General features: G+C 40.9%; 3 protein-coding genes across 5 annotated transcripts; 1 reads left to right on the forward strand and 2 right to left on the reverse strand.

The window, feature by feature from the left end:
- Window positions 1-462: 462 nt before the first annotated feature.
- On the reverse strand, window positions 463-14762 carry cpsf2 (cleavage and polyadenylation specific factor 2). Of its 3 annotated transcripts, none has more exons than XM_050058629.1 (16): window positions 14618-14762; window positions 14083-14249; window positions 13836-13995; window positions 13624-13729; window positions 13401-13530; window positions 13191-13306; window positions 12420-12607; window positions 11138-11428; window positions 10855-10955; window positions 10340-10543; window positions 8186-8338; window positions 7684-7906; window positions 5624-5941; window positions 3559-3693; window positions 923-1017; window positions 463-885 (listed from the first exon to the last, which is right to left on the reverse strand). In XM_050058629.1, the coding sequence occupies exons 2-15, from the start codon at window positions 14229-14231 to the stop codon at window positions 925-927; spliced, it is 2367 nt and encodes a 788-aa protein (XP_049914586.1). In that variant the 5' UTR covers window positions 14232-14249; window positions 14618-14762; the 3' UTR covers window positions 463-885; window positions 923-924. The 3 variants fall into 3 exon arrangements, with proteins under 3 accessions (XP_049914586.1, XP_049914585.1, XP_049914584.1); XM_050058628.1 differs by having other exon boundaries at window positions 917-1017; XM_050058627.1 differs by having other exon boundaries at window positions 463-1017.
- Window positions 14763-14890: 128 nt separating this feature from the next.
- Window positions 14891-17950, forward strand: LOC126398943 (NADH dehydrogenase [ubiquinone] 1 beta subcomplex subunit 1-like). Its single transcript, XM_050058608.1, has 3 exons — window positions 14891-15045; window positions 17221-17365; window positions 17746-17950. The coding sequence occupies exons 2-3, from the start codon at window positions 17226-17228 to the stop codon at window positions 17780-17782; spliced, it is 177 nt and encodes a 58-aa protein (XP_049914565.1). The 5' UTR covers window positions 14891-15045; window positions 17221-17225; the 3' UTR covers window positions 17783-17950.
- On the reverse strand, window positions 17744-23216 carry riox1 (ribosomal oxygenase 1). Its single transcript, XM_050058606.1, has 15 exons — window positions 23095-23216; window positions 22753-22899; window positions 22493-22632; window positions 22244-22343; window positions 20984-21097; window positions 20569-20675; window positions 20377-20484; window positions 20131-20165; window positions 19522-19700; window positions 19303-19407; window positions 19045-19186; window positions 18796-18916; window positions 18576-18675; window positions 18412-18498; window positions 17744-18225 (listed from the first exon to the last, which is right to left on the reverse strand). Exons 1-15 carry the CDS (start codon window positions 23197-23199, stop codon window positions 18166-18168), a joined length of 1650 nt encoding a protein of 549 aa, XP_049914563.1. The 5' UTR covers window positions 23200-23216; the 3' UTR covers window positions 17744-18165.
- Between the last annotated feature and the right edge of the window lie 585 nt (window positions 23217-23801).

Here is a 23801-nt window from a genome sequence, read left to right on the forward strand (position 1 = left end):
TGGTGTATAGGGCAATGATACTCAACTTACTTCCTGTGGTTCAGATAGGGTGCTGGGTGGCCCACTGCCTATTTTCTAATTCACAATATAAATAAACTGATTTACACTTTCTTTTCTTGCACGTTGAATGTAAATAAAGTGCCAAAGTGCTTTACAAAAATAATCAAAACAGAGCTTGTTGGGGAGGTCCGGGCTAATTATTCATATATTCATTATTAATGCTTGTTTAATAACGGGTCCCTGGCCTCCTGTCATTTTGCAAGTGGCCCGCAGGCAAAGCAAGTTGAGTATTCCTGATTTAGAGAGTCGCAAATGAGTGAAGGAGGCAGTGATTTTAGACTGAGCTTCAGAATCTGATGCCATCTTTTGATACCTGACGCTTTGGTTGCGTTTAACTCAAAAAGGTATGAAGGTTAAATACTCAGTCCCAACTGTGGGACATGTGGGACAAACCCTAAACAGTGAAGCATATTTGAAAAAGATTTGTGTTTAATGACAAAAAAGGAGGGGGAACACATCCTTTAGTCCATCTAGTGCGTCAGGATGTTACTGTACAGAGGGAGGAGTTGTAGAGTCTGTTCACACACAGAGAGGTCAGTCCGGGGAGAGCATCTGCCTCTCACTTTGAAGGGGTAAACTAACAATAATAAAAAAAAAATATCCAGAAAAACTATAAAAGGGAAAATGTACAACAGGGTTTGCAGTGAAACAGCTGGAGCCACACATGAGGCAGAGGTAGGCTGATTGTGGTGCACTCCTCTCCTCTGGGTAAAGTCCTCATAAAAAGGATTGTCTCTGTATTGCCGTGGTGTGCTCTTCTGCAGCGTGTCCTCCTCCTCCTCCTCCTCCTCCTGCTGCTGCTGCTGCTGCTGCTGCTGCTGCTGCCTCCTCCTGCTGCTGCTGCTGCTGCTGCTGCTGCTGCTGCTATACTACGGCGTACTGCTGATACAGCAGCTCCCGGATCTTATAGTAGTCGTCACACAGGCAGCCTTCCAAGCCAATGCGTCCGGCCTCCGTCTGGACAAAGAGTACGAAGATGCGCAGGTCATACGGGTCCATTCATTAACACGTTGTACAACATGGTTTCACTTTTAAACATAGGTGAACACGCCCTGTACGGCTCAGCGCTGACCTCTAAAGTAAATATGCTTCCAATTCTTTCCCACAGACGCTCAGACTTGGGATTTAAATGTCTAATGAAGCGGTCCACTTCAAGTTTTCCCATTTAAATAGCACACACACACACACACACACACACACACACACTCACACACGCACACACTCCTTTAAAAGTCTCAGTTCTCTTTGATTTCATTTTCTGGGTTGCGGCTATTTTAAGTTCTTGTCAATTATGCATTTTGTTGTTGGTATCCTGGCTCACTCCTACTTTTCCTTTTACTTTGGTTGTTAAGTTCTGCCTGTGATTTTTTTTCTTGAGCATTTCTTTTGAGGTGATGTTTTCATATGCCACTGGGGTTTTTTATCCTACTTACGCAGGCTGTATTTGTTTCTCTTTGTGTTTAATGTTCCATTTTGTGTTACGTACTGGTTTCTTATCTTATAGTGTGTAAGTAAATCAACCGTAACCTCGAAACCATCAAGAACCACACTTCTTTATTTCATAATTCACCTAAAATTGGAGATAAGACGCTGTTAATTAGATTTGCCCTGTGGGATTCTGGTTCTGATTTTTACATAACCTGACTTTGTTGGTAAATCCTTATTACCCTTAATCCTACCAGTCATCAAACTACAGTAACTACAGTATATTCCATTGTATACAACACTACTTAAAAGGAATATTCAACATCCAAAATTACCCTTTTCATATCAGTTACTCACCATGTGTTACACTGATTACATGAGGAAAACTACTATTTTCTCACATGCCTCCATGGTAAATGCAGAATCCAAAAATAGAGAAATTTCTTGATGAATTGAAGTCATAGGGGTCAACATTTAATAACAGCAAAACTATATCAAAACAACGGTTTACACACTCACAATCTTACAATCAATCACTCAGGTGCAATTTCAGTATTGTTAAACTGTCTAATATCTATACTTCCATCAGCCACTCAGTCTGTCTCTTTATTATATTCTGCTTCTTTTTGATGCTTCCTTATTATATTGTTTTGTGTTTTTATACTGTTTGCTCTTTGTTTTTGTACAGTTTACTGATCTTAACATACTTATGTATATACATATATATATATATATAGAGAGAGAGAGAGAGAGAGAGAGACACACACACAAAAACAGTAATTTGCTCGTTGAATATGGGAGCTGCTGGTCTACCACTGCCTTGATCAGTTAGATTGCTTGTTATTGTGTGATCTTGGTGTTTTAAATGGTTAGTTCAGATCCACCAAAGTCACACAATAACACAAACTACCGATCGAGGCAGCGGTAGACCAGCAGCACCTGTGTTCAGTGAGGTAAAATTACAGTTTGTTTCACTGGAGTCTGACTTTGAAGACGGCACAGAAAAGTTTTACTTTCTGTTCATTAACATGTTTTAAAGGCGGTCTTTTGGGGAAATAAATGAGCACACAATTGGATAAATGAGACTTGGATTATACTGCGGGAGTTGCGTCAGAGTTGGTAAATGAATGATATCATATAGATTTACTCTTGTTCAACACAGCCCCCTATGACTTCAATTGATTACGATTTTTTCTCAGTTTTCCAAGTCTGTATTGACTTGAAGTTTTCTTCCCGAATTCAACCTGACACAAGCCGAGTAACTCACATACAAACGGTCATTTGGAAGGTGACATATTCCTTTAACTGCATTGCTAACAATGTGATTTTCCCTGCCAATACCAGTTATCACACAGAGAAATACGCTCACATACAATAGCTACCTCTGCCTGTGTTTCTCCAGACTCCAGACTAAGCTGCTGTGTTTCTTGCTCCGTCTAAAATAACCTGCACTGATCTGTGCTGCTTGCTCGGGATGCACAATCCATCATCAAACAAAGGGAGAAGCTCAATGTGTCGCACTGCTTTACAACAATATTAGTATGTCTTGTGGGAACAATTTTTAGATGTGCATCACTACCTCTGATGGCCCTCAGTAGAGAATCTAAGGCAATAAATACTCTCATCATTGGAAATGTATTCATTCTGTGCCTATTTGTTGCAGCGGTGAATTATTGTTGGGTTGTTTCTGGAGCTTTAACGGGTACAATAGAAGTTTCTGAAGACAACAGACAGGGATGTGAAAGCATGTATTTTAGTGATGATTCAAAGGCATCTTTAAATTTGTTGGACACTTAATTCTTTTAAGTGTTTTGAACAGGCCCTTTTAAATTTATATGATTTTAATTTAATTAAAACACTGGGAATTTATCAACTACCCAACTCATTTGCACATAAACCTAAAATATGAATTGGGATAAAACTAGAAGCTCCACATTTTGATTGGGTTTTTTTTTGGCGAGAAACCAGCCCATGCCATATGTCATCTGCACTGGCTACTCTCCCTGTCGAGGGCTAGTGTTGCAGGGAGCTCAGGGATGGCATGCTCACTGAACCAGTGGGAAATCAACTCACCCTGCGGACGGCCACCATGTTGTTGCATACCAGCACTCCTCCCACAAACTCGGCCTGGATGCCCTCTCTCAGCAGGACCTGCTTGAAGTCAGACAGGCGAGGCTCGTTGATGAACACCGACTGATGCCCTGGAATCTGGAGGGAGAGCGGCAGAGAGCGCCAATCAGACTGAGCGCTGTCTGAATTGCTTTTATGCCCTTGTGGACACAAACTGGTGGAATCATGTTACAATCCCATCTTAATCAGAGTCCCATGTTGAGTGATTAACTCCTCTCTGTGAGTCATGTTGAGCAACCTGTCTCCCAGCCTCCTCCTGGAGTTTTCGTGCACCGGCTGCAGCAGCTGACGGGATGTAAAGGTCATCTGTTGCCTGTACTATTTCATTAACTATTAGTCATCTGCATGACTGCAAGGACTCTTAAAATGAGGTTACCTGTTTTGTTCATAGTTGCTTCAATTACATGTTTGACCTTCACTGTACAGAATGGTGTATGTGCAGAGTTTGACACCAGAAGGCTATTTTCACATTAATCTACTAAATGGGGGAAAGTTCCTTCCCGCTCATCTTAAATCTGAGTTTACATGGAGGCCAATCATGATCCCATAGGTGTAGATTTTCAGGGGTGACACAGTGTACTTCATTATTTTACAAATGTGCATTTGTCCCTTCTAATAAAAACATGAAAGTAGCTGAAGTCTTTTGGCTTAGTTTTGAAGGACCACTAGAACACTACTCATAGACGCTACAGTATGCCTCTGGTAAAGTAGGTGCTACTGCAGGACGAGTCCTGGTGGAGGACTGGTGAAAACACGGCAGGAGCTCCAACATAGCCGTAATTAGCAAGAGAATAAAATAATAAAGTCGTGTATCTTTTAGCATTTCCTGACAGTCCATAGGCTACTGTAGGCTCTAGTTGTTTTGTCCTATAAAAGGTTTAGGCGTCTTTTATTTGACTGGCAGCTCTGTGTCAATGTCTCTGTGTCTCTCAGAGACCTGATGCTGGGTTATGTGTCTGTCTGACTGTCTGAATTTCATGTAATGCACAGCAGACTGTAGGGCAGATCGATTTTTTCTTAAGATAATATGACTTAATTGTTGAGTTCTCAGAGAACACACATATGTAAGATATGATTTTTGAGTGTGCAGAATGTTTAGAACATGAGCAGACATCTTGCTGAAACACAAGCTATTAAAGTCCAGAGATGCAGACATGAAAGAGGGGGCGCCCAGTGGCTCAGCGGGTAGAGCAGGCACCCTGTATAATGGCAACATACTTGCCACAGCGGCCACAGGCTTGACTCCAGCCTGCAGCCTTTTACTGTATGTTGTCCCCCATCTCTCCCCACTTGACGCTTCAAACTGTCCTGTCATTAAAGGCAAAAAGCCCCCCAAAAATAATCTTTAGACATGAAAGAGGGGGAAAAGTATGCCTACATGTGTGTTGACTCAGCAGGGATAACATTAAATGAGAGAAGTTGATCTACAGGAGAATAAATACTCAAAAGCAATACAGTGTCTGAGAGTCTTTCTTCACTGTATTACATTATATTTTGAATTGTTACCTGATTTTTGTGTTTTTCGTTGCATAAACAAAGCTATTTCTATCATAAATTGATGCTGGAAAATTCACCAGAATGCTGAAAATGATGTGTTTAGTGCTCAAGATTCCTTGGGAACAACACCCCCCCCAACGTTGAAACAAAACCTACACCCTTGCATGGTCCAATAACTTGCATTAAGGTGTCATCCAGTGAGAATCTGCCTCTAATTAAAGTGGGAGACATCTTGTGACCAGCACTTAAACTTCTGAAATGAAAATCTTTGCATATTCATAGATTGAGGATTTGCATCAGGGAGAAGGAGTAGATGTAATTTTTATCGCGGTAATTAAAATCTTTTAGTGGAGAAAGAGACAAATTATTATTCCAAGCAGCTGTGGAGAGAATCTTTAAGCTTACTAGCAAAAAATATGACATTTAATTTTCACACATTTCCCCAAACCCCTCAACTAATATTCAGAAATAACATGTTATTGCTGCAAATTTGCTGTGTTCCCCGCCTCACCTCGTGTGGAGGCAGTGGCTCCAGCGTGGGAATGACATCGCTCTCCTCAGACACCTCCTTCTCGTCTTCCCCAAACAGGTTCTTCATGGCGCGCTGTGCTGCCACCGCCGTGGCATTCTGGTCGATGGCGAGATCAGTGGCGACCTCCATGACCATCTCGGCGCCCTCCTCCGGCTCGTCTTTGACGCCCTCCTCCAGCATCACGCCTGTGTCCACCTTCACCACGCGCATGTCCAGCACGCCGTCGATCCAGGCAAGCTCCGTGTCTTTGGCCTTGCAGAACTGCAGGGAGCTCACCAAGGAGTCTTTCAACCGCACCTTTGCAATGACAAGATGAAACAAGATGAGGACATGGGATCCTCATGGAAGCTTTATGCTTTGCTCAATAAATCAGCCTTACAGCTGTTAACTTATTGGCTCAGTTGCTATGGAGATAACAAAGACAGATTTATCAGGTTTTACTATTTCACAGAAGAATATTTCAGACTTTTGAATCTACAGAACACATTAAAGCTCCACTACAGCAGAGTTACTTCCAGTTTTTTGGTTAACATTCTTTCTCAAACAGAGAATGGGGTTGTGGTCAATAGTCAGACATAATCCATTGCCATGGCAACCAGATTATTGTTTTAGCGTATGTGTCAAGGCAATATTGCATGGACAGTGATAGCAGTCTCTCTAACACTGGTCATGAGATGGAGGATTTTCGACAACCTCCTTCACCTGGAGGAAATACGAATGAATAAGAATCTTTTGTTAGCTTCTGAATGACGACTGCTTGATGGAAACACCACCTAAATTAAGAGCTTTGATAGCCAGAAACCAGAGAAGTAAGTCTCAAACTTGTGATGTCATCAAGTATAAAGTGTGGAGCTGGTCCACAGACAATAAATGGGAGCCTGATTTGTTTATTTTCTTTTTTATACCCAAATTAGCTTTATGTTATTGTAGTGTTCTCAGTCATAAAACAGAAAATGTACCCATATACTCAGATCATTCCCCTGGGTGCTCTCAGTGTCATTTATAAGAGCTTTCCCAATTTACTTTCTATGGAGCAGCTCCAGAGATTTAGCATTCTTGTTTTGGGGTTCGGGAGAGAGTTGTTCATGTTTACTTATATTTTTGGACTGTCTTAGACCATAGGAATAACATGTATGATATTTAAAAATGGGCATAGCTCCCCTTTAACTTTTTAACCGACAGTTAATGCAGGCAACTACTTTGTTTGCTAGTTTCTGTACCACCAACAAGTTAATAAAATATAATAAAATCAATAATTATTTCCTGTCAGTTTTTAATGAGCTTTGCTAAGTAAGTTAGTCATACTGTATATTGGCTACTTTGTATCAAACAGAGCTTCAGCTGTGGGGTTTCATCTCCCTGTTGGCATTTATTTTGCCAGTACCATCTGGTCTGTAGATGTTAAGTTGCCCATATTAAAGAAACTTAATAAAAAAGTTTTACAGTGTTATGCTGGGTCCAAAAACTGAAGAAACAATCCCACACAATCCCAAAACACATCTCACTGTCTTGTTTTGTCTGTGACTCGCCACACAACCCAAACTACACTCTATATGCGCTGCAGGTGTTGCCAGTAAAGAGATACATTCAGTGGCACATCTGCTCTGCCAATGGTCCACATCAGTCTTCAACGTAGCCAAAATAGTTAAGTTGACTAGCTAGCTCACAACGATGTTTATCAGTTTTGCTGCTCCGGTGCAAAGAGGCAGGACAGTGCAGCTTTGCAAGCTTGGAGGATGGCGAATTTGCAGCTTCTACTAGAGTCATTCGTCATCTTCCTGTTTTAGCAACAACGTTATTTTTGTTACTTTGAGCACAAAATGAATTTATTAGTCAAAAAAATATATGGCGACCAGTGCGGCTAATTAACGTCGTCAGAAAATGACTCAGGAAAATATAAAATATTATAAAAATGCCAAAATACACTGGAGTGGGGCTTGAAAGGGATAACATGATGACTTGCGTACAATGACACTGTAGCAGGCAGAGGAGGAAAACTAATAAGCTTTGATAAAACAAAAAGTCTTTTCTGAGCTGACCTGGTAGATGTGTGTTTCACTGGTGGCGTCCACAGTCTCCTGTAGCTTGGGCGTGTAGACTTTGATGTCCTTGCTGAAAGCCTTGCAGGACTCAGCCAGGTCGAGACTGGCTTCCGGCGGCCCGTGAACGATCACCAGCTGTCTGGGCTTCATCTGATTAATAATCTTCTTGATGGAGTCGCCATCAGAGCGACCTTCGTAGTCGATGTAGGTTACCCTCGCTCTGTAGGGGAATGAAGGCGGGATAAAGCTTTTTAACATTGTTAAACACCAGCACAGATGAGATTTCTTGATAGACTTGTAATTTATACAAAGAGGTTTGCTGAGTGGACATAAGGTGCTTTCCAACAACGCTTAGCCTCAGTTACGCTCTTTCACACCTGGAGACCATCCAGAACACCACAGCACTGAACTGATCAGCTCCAGTAGCAGAGTAAAAGGGAGGCGAGAAATATTGGGAGCTTAAACCTGCAGAGTTCTTGTAACAGAGAGAATCACTGACCTAATTTCAAGATTCTCAATACTGGAGATGCATTTGGTGGGAACAACAGAGAGATCCTGGTCCATGGGCTCGTCCCCGTTGGTTAACCCAGATTCCAGTTTGTTTTTCTCCTCCTCTGTAGCTTGTAGTTCAGGAACCAGAAATTCCTCTAGCCTGTGAAAGAAAAATAATGGCCTTACACCAAAGCAGTTTTCAAGCAATTTGACTGTCTGAGACAAGTTTACATCGTTAGAATAAAATCTTGATAGTTTTGCTATGATTGTCCAGCACTCCTGTGATCACAAGCATCTGCTGTAAAGCCCAGTTTAATTTGCAATGAGACGAAACTGTTTTAGAATGCTGCAGAAAAAAAAGTTGCAGCGGTGTGAACTGGCTGTTTGAGCTCGACTCAAGCCGGCTGACGGTGTCACCTGCAACACAGCTGGTCAAGTCGCCGGCGGCTGGTTTCAGAACGTAAGGCACGTCATCCGATTCAACAGCCAGTTGGCGTGTAGTGAAGCCTGCTGATTGAGTCAAAATGACTCTGTTTCCATCCTCACATATGCTGGTGTCATATGGTGGGTCTGCTGTTGCTCACTGTATGTGCTTATTTCTCCTCTCACACACATGTTCTCATTGACTTGCTAACTGACGCTGCTTACTTATATTGTGTTTTATTTTTTTTGCCGTTTCAACACTACTACAAATGCAACTGTAGCCAGTATCTCACTATCACTATCCTCATTCATATTTTAAGAAGCTACAAATTATATTCAGCCACAAAATCAGCTTGAAAAGCTGGAAATCAGAATAACAGTACAGAGTTGTTGCATAGAGATGATACACTGTCTCATCTAGTTGCATTGGTGTGAACCGGCAGGTTTTTAGAACATTGCAGAATGACGCATTGCAAGTAGCTGCATGTTTCAACTTGTCTCGTCTTGAATCTTTGGTCTGAACTGGGCTTAAGCTGGTTATAAACTCAGTCAGTCTTTTTCTTGCCTTAAAGCTTTTAGACTTGGCTCATGCAAATAGTGAAGATCAATGACTTGAAAATTGTCAACAACTAACAGGTGCGCTCTCTTCAGCACCAAACAGGAAGCAGGAAACCGGGCACACTGTAAGCACGGACGAGACTCAGAAAAAGGCTCTTTTGTACTGTGGAAAAGGAGGAGAAACTGGTGGAGTTGTGGAGTGACCAAGAGTAAGAGTTTAACTCTACCTTAAAGGTGTATCTGATCCATCAACCTGCACTTATTTTAGTGAGAAATATTAATTTTTGAAATGGTTTGCCACTCATTTCCAGGTCCTCCTCTCGCTAAAATAGCGCAGCTAACCACTGGAGGCTGGTGGCAAGTTGAAGCGGCAAAATCCAAAAAGGTTGTACGCAAACACAGTTTATCTTTAAAGATTATATTGATGCTGAATTGACAAGAATACGGTCAACATATGATGCATTTAATCTTGTGTTTCCAGGGTTTTGTGTTTTTTTTCCTGACACAGGAAGAATTGTTAGTATGTCATATTTCTAAAAGGGAGTTTGGTTTAATATTTTCCACCAGGATCAGGATGGGAAATAATCTGAAAGGGAATCTTGTTGTAATTTTGCAAATAGTGACCTTGCAAGATCCCTAGTCTTTGCAAAATCTTATAGTGTACCCAAAAAAGCAACATTGTCTTTATCTGTGGGAGGGTGTCAAACTGTAGTCTTTAAAATGTCTTCTAGTGCAGTGGTTCACAACCGGTCCAGCCACGAGGTCCAGATTTCTCCCTCGTCATTAGTTCAAGGTCCACACTGTTAAATATATTCATCGTCATTATTGTGTTGGGCCATGTTGTTGAGCTAGTTTGCCGTCTCTGTGAAGAAGCTGTCTGTAAGTACTCACTATACGGCAGGAAACAGCACTTCAAAATAAAAGCTTTGTGGCGGAAATTCACTATATTTGAAAATAAAATGTGTTTGTTTTTTTTTTACAAATTTGACACATTAACAGGTCACTTACAGTCCACTCAGAATGGACCCGCGACCCACTTTCGGACCGCGACCCACCAGCTGGGAACCACTGTTCTAATGTGTGGTAGGCATTATTGATGATGGCAGCAAATACAGGTCAGTGGACTTTCCCTGTATCCTCTGATGTGTAACCTTACGTTCATGTTTCTGTGTTGTATTACCTGATGATTTCTCCATACTCGTCCCATTTGATTCTCTCTTCATGTGTGGGGAACATTGGATAAGACTTTTTGGCTTGTTTGAAGAAGCTGCCTTTACGGCTCCCCTCGCTCTTCATCATCAGGTCGTGGTGTTTGGTCTTCACTGCAGCTGGCTGATCCAGATCGTCATCCATATCACTCTCGTCACTCGAGTCTACATCCACCCTGCAGGCGTATGAAATAAAAATCAACTGCGTATATACGAGTCAACAACTGGTTTTTGTTGATCTGAGTATAAATGTTGTCTCAAAGTATCATGACTCATCTCCCACTTGCAGATTTCCATTTAAATAGCCTGTTTTAAATATGCAATCTAGAGCACCATTTGCATTTCTGTTGGCTTTTTACAGAATTTCCTGTTTTAGCTTTTAACAGACTGTTAAATTGTATGAATCAAATGCTTTGTTCCACCAACAGGCATGAAAGAGACATCCAACCGTCGCGTACTCAGAGGACCCGTCTCTATTTCTACTTACTCTTTTGCTTGTTCAAGTTTTTTAGCTGCTTCTTTCTTTACTTTCTCCTTTTCAAGGTATTCTTCCAGCTCCTTGCCTTCCAGCTTCACTCTCTTCCTCACCTGTCATCAGGAGAAAAATGAAAGATGGATATGGTGCAAATGATAGAATGACACATTTTGTTGTTCCCTCAGCTGGGGTCTGAATGTGAGAGACAGGAGCTTCCCGTGAGGCAAATGCTGCAGGAAGAGATAAACCCAAACCCTCTGTCATGGTGAATCAGCATCGTGACTGCCGGTCTCACCTCCAGATCCAGCATCGTCTCTCCAGGGTTGTCGATGAGGTAGCGGGCCAGGGTTCCAGGAGTAGTGCGGTAGGTCAGGATGACGGAGTTTTTGGCGTCTTGGCACCACTGGATGAAGAGTTCTCTGGAAAATCCAGACTCGAGGTCTGGCTGGCTGCAAAGCACCACCTTGGGGCTGGGAACCCGGGCCAGGTCTGCCAGACTGTGGCACAGGGTCAAGTGACGGAACTGGAAGGGGTTGTTTCTCTTGTCCTCAAAACACCTCATCAGCTTGTCACTCATCCACTCCACCTACAGAGAGACAGTCGATTAACAGTCATGACTGGTGAAAAGCAATTTTATGCACAGGGTTCCCACACATTCTACCAATTAATTTCAAAAATATTTCCAAACTATTTTTACCCGATGAGTCCATTTAGATAGTTTGAGATAGGTTGACCAATATAGCCACACAGCCATAGTTTGTTATACACACACTTCCCTGGCATTTGGGGATAAGTAAACTGAAGGTGCTTTCTACTTGCTAGTTAGACATTCCTGCCATATGCCCACTGCCAATAGACAAGACGGGCACATGCTGGTACTTTGCAAAACGTCAAGGCCGCACCCCTTTTTGGGGCATAGAAAACCAAAGATCATAGAGACGGATTATAGCTGTGATTTTGAGTGTGAACGCCTTGGTTAACCTGCTAAACCACGGCTATTCAGCATCTCCCTGTTTCTCTCCTAATGTGACAGCAGGACTGACACAATGCTGGTCTGGTCTGTGTGTATCATGTGACAATTCTACAATCATGCAACACAGCACTAAATTTGGAATTAGTAACACTAGGAACACATTTGTGATTTTCATGAGCACCTTTTAAACAATACCCTGACAATGTATTCAAGACTTTTTAAAACATTCAGTTAATATCAAACCAACTTTCCACAAAGTGTTTTATGCATGTGTGTAATCCCAAGTGGTTTGATCGACCACTTGGGATGCACTTTTTCTGACATAATAACATCTTGTCACAATTTTTCTTATCATAGATACATTTATAGACATATATAAATGCCCAAAATAATATGCTGTCAACACCGGACAAACCGAATACCCACCCAATCAACGAATATCCAAACAGTTAAATATTCGGTTTCAGCCCTTATAGTTTGCTGTTACACCGCTAAATCAATGGTACTAAAAATATTATTGTGAACATTTATTGTATCTGCCAAATAAAATGCTGCCAAGATCAAAATCGGAACAAATATCATAATAAAAAACAGTGATTGATACCTGGGACTTTGAGAACTCCACCACATTATAGCTGACATTGTTCAGCAGAGCTAGTGGGTAGACTCCAAGCCCAGCGTCCTTTGTCCTCCAGATCTGGTCCAGGAGCTGAGCCAGCTCCAACACACGCCCAGCTGTATCCACGGCAATGAGGACATTACCGTCACCGCGAAGGGTCTCCATTACATTTGCTGCGAGTAAAGAAAAATATAAGAATATCAATGGAATATCTCTGTACAATATACACGGCATATATTTTTTTTGTACTTTGTACTGTGAACCTCTGTTGTTGTCTTGAACAATTTTGCACATTTCTGCACAAACTGCCACCTCTAAAAACTGCACTGCTCTTTCATTTTTATTCAGATATACTGTATTTATTTGTCTAGTGTCTTTTTTAGTTATACAGAAATAGAAGAGAGGCTAAGAAGAACAAAAATGTAAGGGATACAAGGGAATACGTCATGCAGTTTAACCCTTGTTACACATAAATGCTAAAAGTTTGAGATGCAAGAATCTGAAACACAACAAATTATCCTGTTGTTTTTCACACAGTATTGAACAAAAATAACAAAAAGAGAGGACTTTAAAAGACAAGTTGCTCCTTTGAATTTCAATTTTGATGTTGAAACAGTACATGATTACATGCTTCACTTGTTAGACCAGTGGGACAAATGATTGCAATATTTTCTAAATGATTACTAACTCCATTGAATAAATAGAATGTAAACACATAAATTACCACTACTATTAAGTCTTGTGAAGATTACTTACTGAGAAGCAGCTCATCTCTCTGTTTGCGACGTGGCTGTACATATGTAGCATTAAAGGAGTCTGTGATGAGTAAATTGGGACGACTAATGCTCTCCAAGGTGCAGCCGTTAAGGTGTCTGGAATAAAAAGACAAAATCAAACAGGGAATGAATTAACAGCCAAATAAAAAAAACTAATTCCATTTCATATGAATGTTCTGTCTGTGCTCACATCTCTCTCTTGTGGTTGAAGTCCACAGCGTAAACAATCTCCTCCTCTCCGTCTTTCACAATTTTCCAAATAGTACCTCCAATCATGTGACCAGCTGGGAGAGGAGTGATGGAAAGACCGTGTCCTTTCCCTGTCAGGTAAAAGTAAAGATATGAAACACTTTAGTAGCTGTGATACAATAAATGGCGGTGACTCCTCCTATACGTGTCTGCAACTAACTCACCTTTCAGATTGACAATCTGAGAGTATTTTAACTGCTGGATTTTATCAAAAGCGCTGTCCACATCGTCGAGGGTGAACAGTGTGAAATCTTCACTGTTGTTTCGTGACTGAGTGGAAAGAAGGAAAGGATTAAGAAATCAATGCTAATCATGCGATCAAGCTCTATTAATAAATGACTTTACATGCATGACATTTCCCATTCCCTCTTCTTACTTGGTATAGATCATACATGAACATCTGCCCCATCTTGTAGACAGGGATCGTAGCATAGATAGTGCAGTTCAGACCCAGTTTCCCCACAGCATATGGCAGAGCTCCCAGGTGTATGGGGTCAGGGTGGGAGAGGAGCACGGCATCGACCTGATGAACATACCTGGAGGGGAAAGTGGACATCACACTTGTTTTAAGTCACAGAAAAGGTGGAAAGTGAGGTTATTAGACAATGGATACCAATAGTTACCGTTTCATTGCGTCAATGATGTCCATTGAGAAGTTCTCATCCCAGCCACAGTCCAGGAGGAAGCGGAATTCATCCACTTGCAGCAGGTAACAGAGGGCAGACTCCTCCTGAACCCCTGACACGGCTGTCAGCTTGATAATGGACGTCATTTTTCTTCAGTTGTTTCTCTGAAAGTACAATTATGTTGGCATGAGGTTATGCTAGCCGCTCTAATGCAATGGCTTTCAATGACTTGGATCATTGAATCCAATCATTGTCATTAACAACAAAACAAACAAAAACATGGATCGATATTGAATTGAAATGGTACCAGACAACAGTTGCGTAAATGAAAGATGCGACTGACTCCTCCAGAAGTAAGTAAATTACAAGTAATTAAAAGAAATGACAGTTTGGTTGCTAGCCACAGCTAAGTCGCTCTAGCATAGCAACAGCGCTAACAAAGTACCCGGCAAAGTCCATTCAGTTAGCATGCTAGCTACATTTAGCTTGTGGATGCGAGTGGCTTGTATCGACAGAGGAAGGTGCAACGTACCAATAAATATGTGATAATATAAATTTCCTCTCGTTGAAACAGAAACACAAAAAATTGGTTTGCTATAATTCCAACGTTAAGACATTTTGGCTAGCGTTTTTAGTACACACTTGACTGGCGGACATGTTTGCCGCTGCATCATGTGTGAAAGGTCACAGGAGCGTACCAAGTTTTGAGGTGTCAATACAAAATAATTTTATGACAAAACACCGAATACTTATTTTATCGCACTGTATTTTAATACACATACTTAAATAATTCGAATTAATATGTTGTAACTCATATTATAATCCACAATAGCCAATACGGTAATAATAGTTGTTTTTATTGGTCAAGTAACACCGTCGTGTTTTCCATAGTTGGTAGAGTCCAATGTCCTCTGCTTGGTGAGTGAAAAGCTGAAGGCCACGGCTTGGTGTAAACAGAAGGTAATATTTTACATATTACAACAGCTTGTCTCTTCATTATTGCATTTATTGTACTGTAACGTGTTACCTGTCCTAAACACAAAGTAATTATTGCAACCGAGAAACCATTCTCGACGAAAACCTGACAGCTTAGACTGTTGCTAATGCTAGCTAGCTAGCAAACCGATTAGCCAGTCAGTAGTTGTGGTGCAGAAAGTTTGTGTCGAAGTAGGTAAGACAGCTGTATCTCCAGCATTTGTAGCTCCATTGTATGGGTATCTACAGTTAAATGGTGAAATGATACATACATAGTTTGAGGTAATTGTTGTGCTATACTCGCTACCGTTATGTATAAGGCAGAGCTGCTTAGATAAGTCAATTTATCAGGATTGGAGAATACCTTGACCTAATAGCAATTAGCTCAGAGCTCTGCCAGACAAACATCAGCAACAATAATTATTCTAAACAACCCCTCACTCTCTATTATGTCCCTGTCAGCACAGAGTCTAAAAGGTGTCCACACAAATACGGTCGCACAGGACTAAAAACACGTGTTTAAATGCTGTCATTACTTATGATTTGTTATATAGTTTTAGTTTTGCAATACTTGGGAGTTTCATATGATTACTTTCAGACAGATTCCACTTTTTCATATTATTATAGTCACATTTAGGGCTGCACAATTATTCGAAATATTATTAAATTGCAATATCCAAACCGCAGGAGCTGCAATTATCTTAATGAAGGTGAAATGTGCCACAATGTACCATGATAAGTGAAGCACGGAGATGCTACAGAGATGATCGGCCTACAAATCATATTCCAGACGTAAAGGAACATGCTTGTTTGGTACAGACTCAGTGGTGTATGGAGGGTGGATACATACAACCCTCTTTTTCTGGCTGTTCACAGTATACCCACCAAACAATCAAAAGTCCTTGAAATACATGTACATGTTTACCCACTTCCTCCTTGGTAACCTACCCATCTACCTAGTGGCACACCCACCTCATCAGCTAATATTAGACCACTGTGCAGACCCCAGCAAAAATCACATCATCATTTATATTTCTTTCACTGAAAATAAAATGCAAAATTTGCCATTCTCACTAAAATCGCAATTCCTATTGACACAGCTGTGAAAAAAAAAATCACAATATCATTCTTAATTTTATATACTTTCTTAAATTCAGTTTTTTCACTCCGTTGTCAATTACACACAGGTCCAAATACAGACATGCACAAACAGGACCTATACATGCACTAAGTGGAGAGATGTCAGAGTGAGGGGGCTGCCCATGACAGGTGCCCTGAGCGACGTTTGGGGGGTTCAGTGCACTGATTTCAGTGTCCCTGGACCAAATCCACAGATGTTTATTTAGTGCCTCGCAGAGCAACCGATTGGATATGGCTTAGGTTATCTGAATCAGGTTAATTGCCAAATAGGTCTTCATTTACAAGGATTTTGCTCTGGTGTATTGGTGTAGAACATAAACATAGTAAGAGAAAATTAAACTAAAAAACAAGTATTGCAAAAACCAAAGAGACATAAATATATGACATAATTAAGTTATAATCAAAACATAGAAAAATAAATAAATAAAAATTGTGCAGAAATGTGAAAAAAATGTACCAAGGAGTGTCAAGAGGTTATTCAACACATGTAATAGCAAGATAATGTAATCCTGGCCTTGTGTCATGTGGGTACATTTATGTATTCAGCATGCTTTGCAATGTCAGTGTTGCACTGGTTTGTTACAATAGGCTGTCATTACCAGATCTGCACTGCAGAGAACCTACAAAAAAATGTCCTGAGTTTGACTAGTGATGTCATACTTTTTAAACTTACTTTAATGATTCCAGTCTAAACCATGTGGGGAATGATGCAGGACCAACACTGTTCCACCCAGCTTAGTCTTGGCAAGTGCTGGAAACATCATTAAGTCCAAACTGGTGGAAAAGATTTCCGCACATGCTCTGATGAAGGTCCAACAGACTGGAAGCTCAACAATAAAGTGAAACACTGCATAGATGTAAGCTTGCGTAAATCTTTTCTGCAACTGCAAGCATGTGGGGAATAAAATGTGGCAGCATCAGTCCCCTCTATCTTACTGTAAGCATAACTGTTTTAGATCAGAGTATAAAATCAGTGCCACCGAATGTGTATGACAGCGTGTCTTCTGCTTATTCCTGTAGGAACCATGGTCAACTTTGTAGCACTTGCCCGGGAGCATTGGGTGAACATCTTGGTGCCGATGGGCTTTGTGTTTGGATGGTACCTTGACAGACAGCAGGACCAGAAGCTGACGGCTTTCAGGAACAAAAGTGCTTTGTTCAGCAGGTAAGGATAAAAAGCAGTCTCTCACCTAACAGTAAAGCAGGTCCCTCTAGGTTGTCAGTGAATTAAGGCTCAGGTGGTATTTGTTCCAAAGATGTTTGATGATGATTCTTCCAACTTCATACCCACAGTTTAAACTAATTATTATGCATACAAGTCAGCAGAATGCAGGTGCAACACTCAGCTAATAGCTTCCCAATATACAGTTAGTCCACTTTGGAAAACCCAGCCAAACATTTATTAGATGGCACCCTAAACATAAAATGTAATTTGCAGTTTTTATGTTTGACTGTGATAGCAAGCATTTCAAAAAAAGGTATCTAACAGTCACTGCTCCTCTGAATGTAAGCTTATTCAAATTCGTGACATCTGTTCTCTTTTAGGGAGCTGAAGCCTGGTGAGGAGGTGACCTGGAAGTAGATTCCCCCTACCTGTAATGTGTCCTGCTGTCATCTGTGGTGTGAATGACCCTCAAATCAGAATATTTAAGAAGATTCCTGTATCTCTGTTTTTGAGTTGGATCTCCCAATAATCTTTAATTTTTTGAGTTGCATCAACTGATAATAAACATGCCCTTTCTCGACAAAATCATTTGGTACTTGTTGGTGATTTTAAATACATAACACATGACATCACTTCATTTTCAAATATGGTTTATTTAGTGCTGAACAAAGAGCAAAATGAGTTGGTTAGCATAACAATACTTGAGACAAGAAGTCTTTCTGCTGTGAAGACCTTTTATTTTATACAAAGGTAATTTGAATCTACTCATGCAGTCAGCATGACTGAAGAATATGTGGCCACTACAGAGGTTCTGCAGTGTGGATAATCCCCCTCTCAAAAAGCAGCTCAGCTAAAGCGATCTGTGGAGAGGAAAAAAAACATGAGGAACAACTCAAACTGCTAATTTCACATCAACACAACCTCAAATATGAATCATGGAAATGTTAGATGGCCTCCCCTCTCCCAAAACACGACTGCACAGAGCAGAAACAATGCCTGACTGTTCAGTGGTGTCACATCTCAGCACAGATCACATAACAACGCACCCTGTCCTCTGCAGAATCACATGGGAAACTTCCTACTGTCACAAATTTGGGATATGAATGGATCAGAAACTCCATGGCATCTGTGTGCTGAAAGGAAAACAATCATTAGACGGTGACAACACCTTTGAGACACCAAGTGATTTTCACTGATCCTCCAAATTTACCTCTGCTTTTATTTCAAAACTCTTGGGCTCCTCTTTGTGGTACACTCTGGAGTTGTCTGTCGTGTAGTAAAGACGAACAGCTTCTCCATCACTGCATAACCTGGGAAGACAGAAGGCTAAGCGTCATTGATTTCTCTTGACAACATACAGTCAAAGACAAAATACTCCACATCGTTAACAGTCAATTCCAAAACTGCTGTTCGTGCAATACAAAAGTTACCTGGCACATCCGGCACGCAGGAGTCTAACTCGGGTCTGAGTGGTGATTTGTGCACCTCCGTCTATAAGCTGCCCGCCCTCCCACCTGGTTGAAACTCCTTGCACACTGCTGGCCAATTCCTCTGAGGGAGATGGCATGAAATAGTTAGAGTCAGAAGCATCACGTATCCTGAGACTGTCCTGTTCAATTAATTTTTTTCTGAATTAACTGAACTGAAAGTGAGTTAATTCCCAGGCATCCCTCATGTACCTGGTGTGAGCATGGGAGGAAGGCAGTCATGGAAGAAGTCTCTGGCTTTCTGATCCACAGCAGCATCGACCGGGGCGTAAGTTGTTAGCTTCTTCATCAGAGTCTCGATACGTGTGAAGAATTTTGTCCTGCGTGGGTCGTCCTACACACGGACACACATTAGAAGGACTTGAGTCATTCGTGAGTAATCATTGAAAAGCCAAGGATGGTGATGGCGATGGAAAGTGGCATGGAAATACAAAGCAACAGCTGAATTACCTTGTCAGAGTTCTGCACTCCCATATATGTCAGGTAATCCAGAGGTAAGCCCTGTCTGAACTCCACATCCTCCTCCATTGCTATTTCCAACGCTGCTGGAACCACCTGAGAAAAATGGCAGTGATCATAGTGAAGTTGACCTTTGACCACCAAATTCTAATCAGTTCATTCGCACATGTAAAAGCTTTCATGTAGAGAGCTTTGATCAGAGAGTATCACCTTGTGCAGCAGATCCCCCCAGCTGTTCTTCTGGTAAGAGGAGACGGTGATGTGGAGCGAGTGAGCATCTGGAAGGCAGTCGCCCTGGTGGATGAATCCTCGGGGGAAGTAGAGGAGATCCCCGGCCTCCAGCACCACTTCCAGGATCGGCTTTCCGATGACTGCCTGATCAAAGTTTTCTGGAGAGGAAATGCAAAGCAGTCACGGCTGAGAAACAACAGCTGTCTGCGAACATGGTTTACCAGCTCAGAGGATATCATGAGAGGGTAGCAGAAATTCCTTCCCCTTGAGTATGTGAATGTCATCATGAATAATAACTGTATAAAGATTTGATGATTCGTCCATAGTAGTGGTTTTGATATTTTTGAAGACCTGAGAGTCTTTCACCGACTCCAGGAAGTCTGAAGGTTAAGATACTGCAGAGGATGTTTGCACTCCAATGTTAGACACAGCTGGGTGATGTGTGAAATGTTCTGTATAAGGCTGAATCATTGCTCTGTTACTTTAAGTTTCCAGTATGTCTCTGTCAACTTTTTTGTCGCCCCAAGTAGGCGCAGTTTCACAGCAGTCCTAAGACTTGTAAAAATGAAATAAATATTTTTTACTCACCACTTGAAAATACAGCCAAGACCTCATCTTCTGTCCTGCAAAAAGTCAGAAAAACTACTTTACAGTGTGTCTCGCTGCATCAATCTCTCACTTATTTACTAATTTTACATCAAGCTATCGAGGAAACATTGTGAGGTGCACAGTGAGCAACATATGGTCAATGTACAGCATAAAAAGCTTTTCCAGCCCAAAACCCGTGTGAATTTAACTTGTGCTACTCTTAAAAGCTTCCTCACTGTGTCTTACCTCGGGTTGTACACCCTCCAGTGCTTCTTCCCCTCCAGCTGAACCACAAACGCCTCAATGTCGTCATAATGTGGAGCAAAGCCTTGTGTTCCAGGTGGCGTCAGGTATCTGGTTAAAGGAAAAGCACACATTTAAAGCAAACTGATAGCATCCGGAAAGGCTTCCATGGTGATTGCTGTCCCAAACACTTACACGTTGGCTCCTGCCATGCTGCCAAACTGCTCTTGGAGGATGGACAGCACGCTCCACACTGTGGAGGAGAACGCCTGGGGATTCAGCATGCGCAGGGAGCAGCCACTCTAGGAACAGAGATACGACGATGATTACTAATGTGCCATGAGAGCGCTGTGCAGATGGTACACTCATACTTTTAATGCACTTAAAGTAAAATGACTTCTAGCTTGCAGCACAGAATATATTAAAATGAATAAACCGCTTTATATATATAAAAATACATCTAACTGCTTTTTAATGGAGGTGGTCCTGGAAGGTTTCAGAGTGAGGAGAAACTTTAATGATCTCCACTGAGGAAACTGGTGCAGCTACAGTGATGGTGCGTTGTAAATAATAAATCACATGCTGTATACAAATCTCAGCGCGGCCTTACCCCATAGAAGTCCCACACAGTGTACGGCAGAGCTCGCCCTGGAGGATTGTGCGTCTCCCTCTTGCCATCAGTGTAGCTGGTGACGTCCAGGTTGACTCCAAACTGAACATCCTCCTTAAATTAAACAACACAGACGTGTAGTTCAGCGTGACAGATCAGCTATCAAAGAGCATAATGCAACACATGATAAAATCTTACATGTGCTCATTGGAGAACAAATCTGGGCACATAGCTACTAGAAAGAAAATAAGACTAACATCTATTATAAATCAATTCAAAACTATACAATAAGGATATTTTTGGCAGATATATAGATGAGGAAAGGTTGTGTTAGAGGAGTGCTTATTTATTTTACAACACTGGGTGGTACTTGGACTGTAATTAACCTGCGTTCATTACTTTATTTAATTGGGTGCTAAATAAACTGGGGATAGTTGTATATCAGTTGTAAATACATTTGGGAATCTGTTGAAATGATATAAAAGAAGTTTAAAAGAATAAATTTAAGAAAGGGGCAGGGACATATAAATTTTACTTCTACCTACAGTACTCCTTTTCAGACACTGCTATCTTTGTCTTGTTTTTTATTATGTTTTTTTAGTTTTTGGTGTGAAATAAAGTCATTCATTCAACAAATAAACAGGAAATGTACAAATAAACAAAACACCATAATAAAACAAAATTAGGCAGCTCTTTTTCACATAAAGGAGCAATAATATTAACTAAAAATGAAACCAAATTGGTTGCAACAATTAGTCCATTAATAGATTCACATTTTTTAGCGGTGGACATTAGCTGCCTTAATAAATCTATGCTACAATACGTAATAATAAACTGAACAGCTTTGGATTTTTGGACTGTTGGTCGGATAAAACATGGATGGTCGTTTTCCAATTGAATGTATTGGTGGTTTGATCCCTGACATGTACATGTGGAAGTGTCCTTGTGCAAGATACTGAACACCAAACCCCAAATTGCTCCTGATGCCTGCGCCATCGATGTGTGACTGTGTGTGAATGTTTATCTGATGAGCAGGTGGCACCTTGTATGGTAGCCTCGGCCATGAATGTATTAATATGTGTGTGAATGGGTGAATGGTGTCTGTAGTGTAAAGCTCAAGAAATTATCTTTTGTTGCAGCCATAATGATAACAATAACAACAACAACAATAATGATGATAACATATCTGGCAAAATCCAACACAGGTGGGGAGACTGTAAATAAAGTGGTGATGGATGAGGTGATGTTTCAGATCCTTACCTGTCTTAATATGCGATCAAACTCTGCCGTGGAGAACAGTCCCTTGTAGTAATCTGGATTTTTACGTTGAACCAAAATGGGCTTCTTCTCCCACACGTCCCTTTGGACGGAGAAAAGATATTAGCTGTTGAATATTCCAAGAAGAAGAGGAGACCTTTTGGTTTTCCTGTCCTGTTGTCATTTTGGATTTAACATATATATTAACTCTAAATGCACAGACAGAAAGACTGCAGACACACTCATCCATACTTGAAGAAGGTCTTGGCAGGGATGGGGTTGATGAGCCACTGGAACAGCTTGCTGGCTCTCTCCCTGCTGTTGCTGACTTTAGTGAGGTCAGACAGCAAAGCATCCAGAGCCTCCCCATCTCCATTCACACACTCCTCTTCCTGCAAGAGAAAGAATTAATACTTTAGGGGATTTCAAAAACAATGTGACTTTTCATGGATGTGAAATTAGCACCCTATGGCACCTATCTTAGTATCTTTGCAGCAGGTGCACACACTCACCTCTGTTAATCCCTTTGGGCTCTCCTCTCTTTGTGCAGCCTTCATGAGCTTCTTTCGCATCTTCTTCCTGTCAGGCTTTAACTGAGCTTTACCTGTGTTCACCTTGTTGGCGCCATTCTCCTTTTTCCTCTTCTTCTTATCCGCTACCTGGAACACCACACGAGGTAAACACAGGGATAAACACAGTGCAGATACACAGTTAGCCCGAAGAAGTGAAAGAAGAGATAGCATGGTTTAATACTTGCAGCAGGACTGTGCTGGACTCAGTAACTTACAGTCTGTCACAGAGCAGAGCACGAGCCATTAAACCAGATTGCGTCACATTATTTTAATATGATCTACCTGCAGAGGAGACTTGGTGACAGGAGCAGGCACGTCTGTTGTTAAGGTTTGATACAAAGCAAAAGCTGACATGTGTTTTCTCTCCATGATGTAGATTGACGTCATCACCCGGCGACTGCTGGAGTCTCATCTTCTACGGCTGTATTATGTACAATTGCGCTCTAACGGGCTCACTACTGCCACCTGTAGAGTGGTATTACAAGCTGCAGCCCACTCAAGACTTTTATATTATATTATATTAATTGTCAAGTTGTTTAACAAATACAAGCAAACAAACAAAAAATAAGAACACAAGAACACAGATAAAGTGATAAAGTTTGTGATAAAAAAAATCAATTGATTAATTAATTAATCAATAATGATAATAATAATAATAATAATAATAAACAACCAAACAAGTAGTCTACAAAAAACTACTTAAGATATTAGCACATATAGTAGATTATTTAATCATAAATATATATTTTTCAAGAGCAAGATGGTCCATCATGTCAAAGTTGTTACCTAATTAATTTCCATTCAGTTAACGACTGAAGTGTAATGATTCATCTGCAAAAAAAATATTAATTTATTACATTTCTGTAGACAGATCATACCTATGATAGGTATGTTTTGCTTGATATTAACAAACAGAAGATTCATTTGTTTCTGTTCACTTTTAAAGTTCAACCTCACTCACTTGGTCAGTTAACTTTTTGTATACATCA

This window comes from Epinephelus moara, chromosome 12 (assembly GCF_006386435.1).
Source record: "Epinephelus moara isolate mb chromosome 12, YSFRI_EMoa_1.0, whole genome shotgun sequence".
In the NCBI taxonomy this organism is placed as follows: Eukaryota; Metazoa; Chordata; class Actinopteri; order Perciformes; family Serranidae; genus Epinephelus; species Epinephelus moara.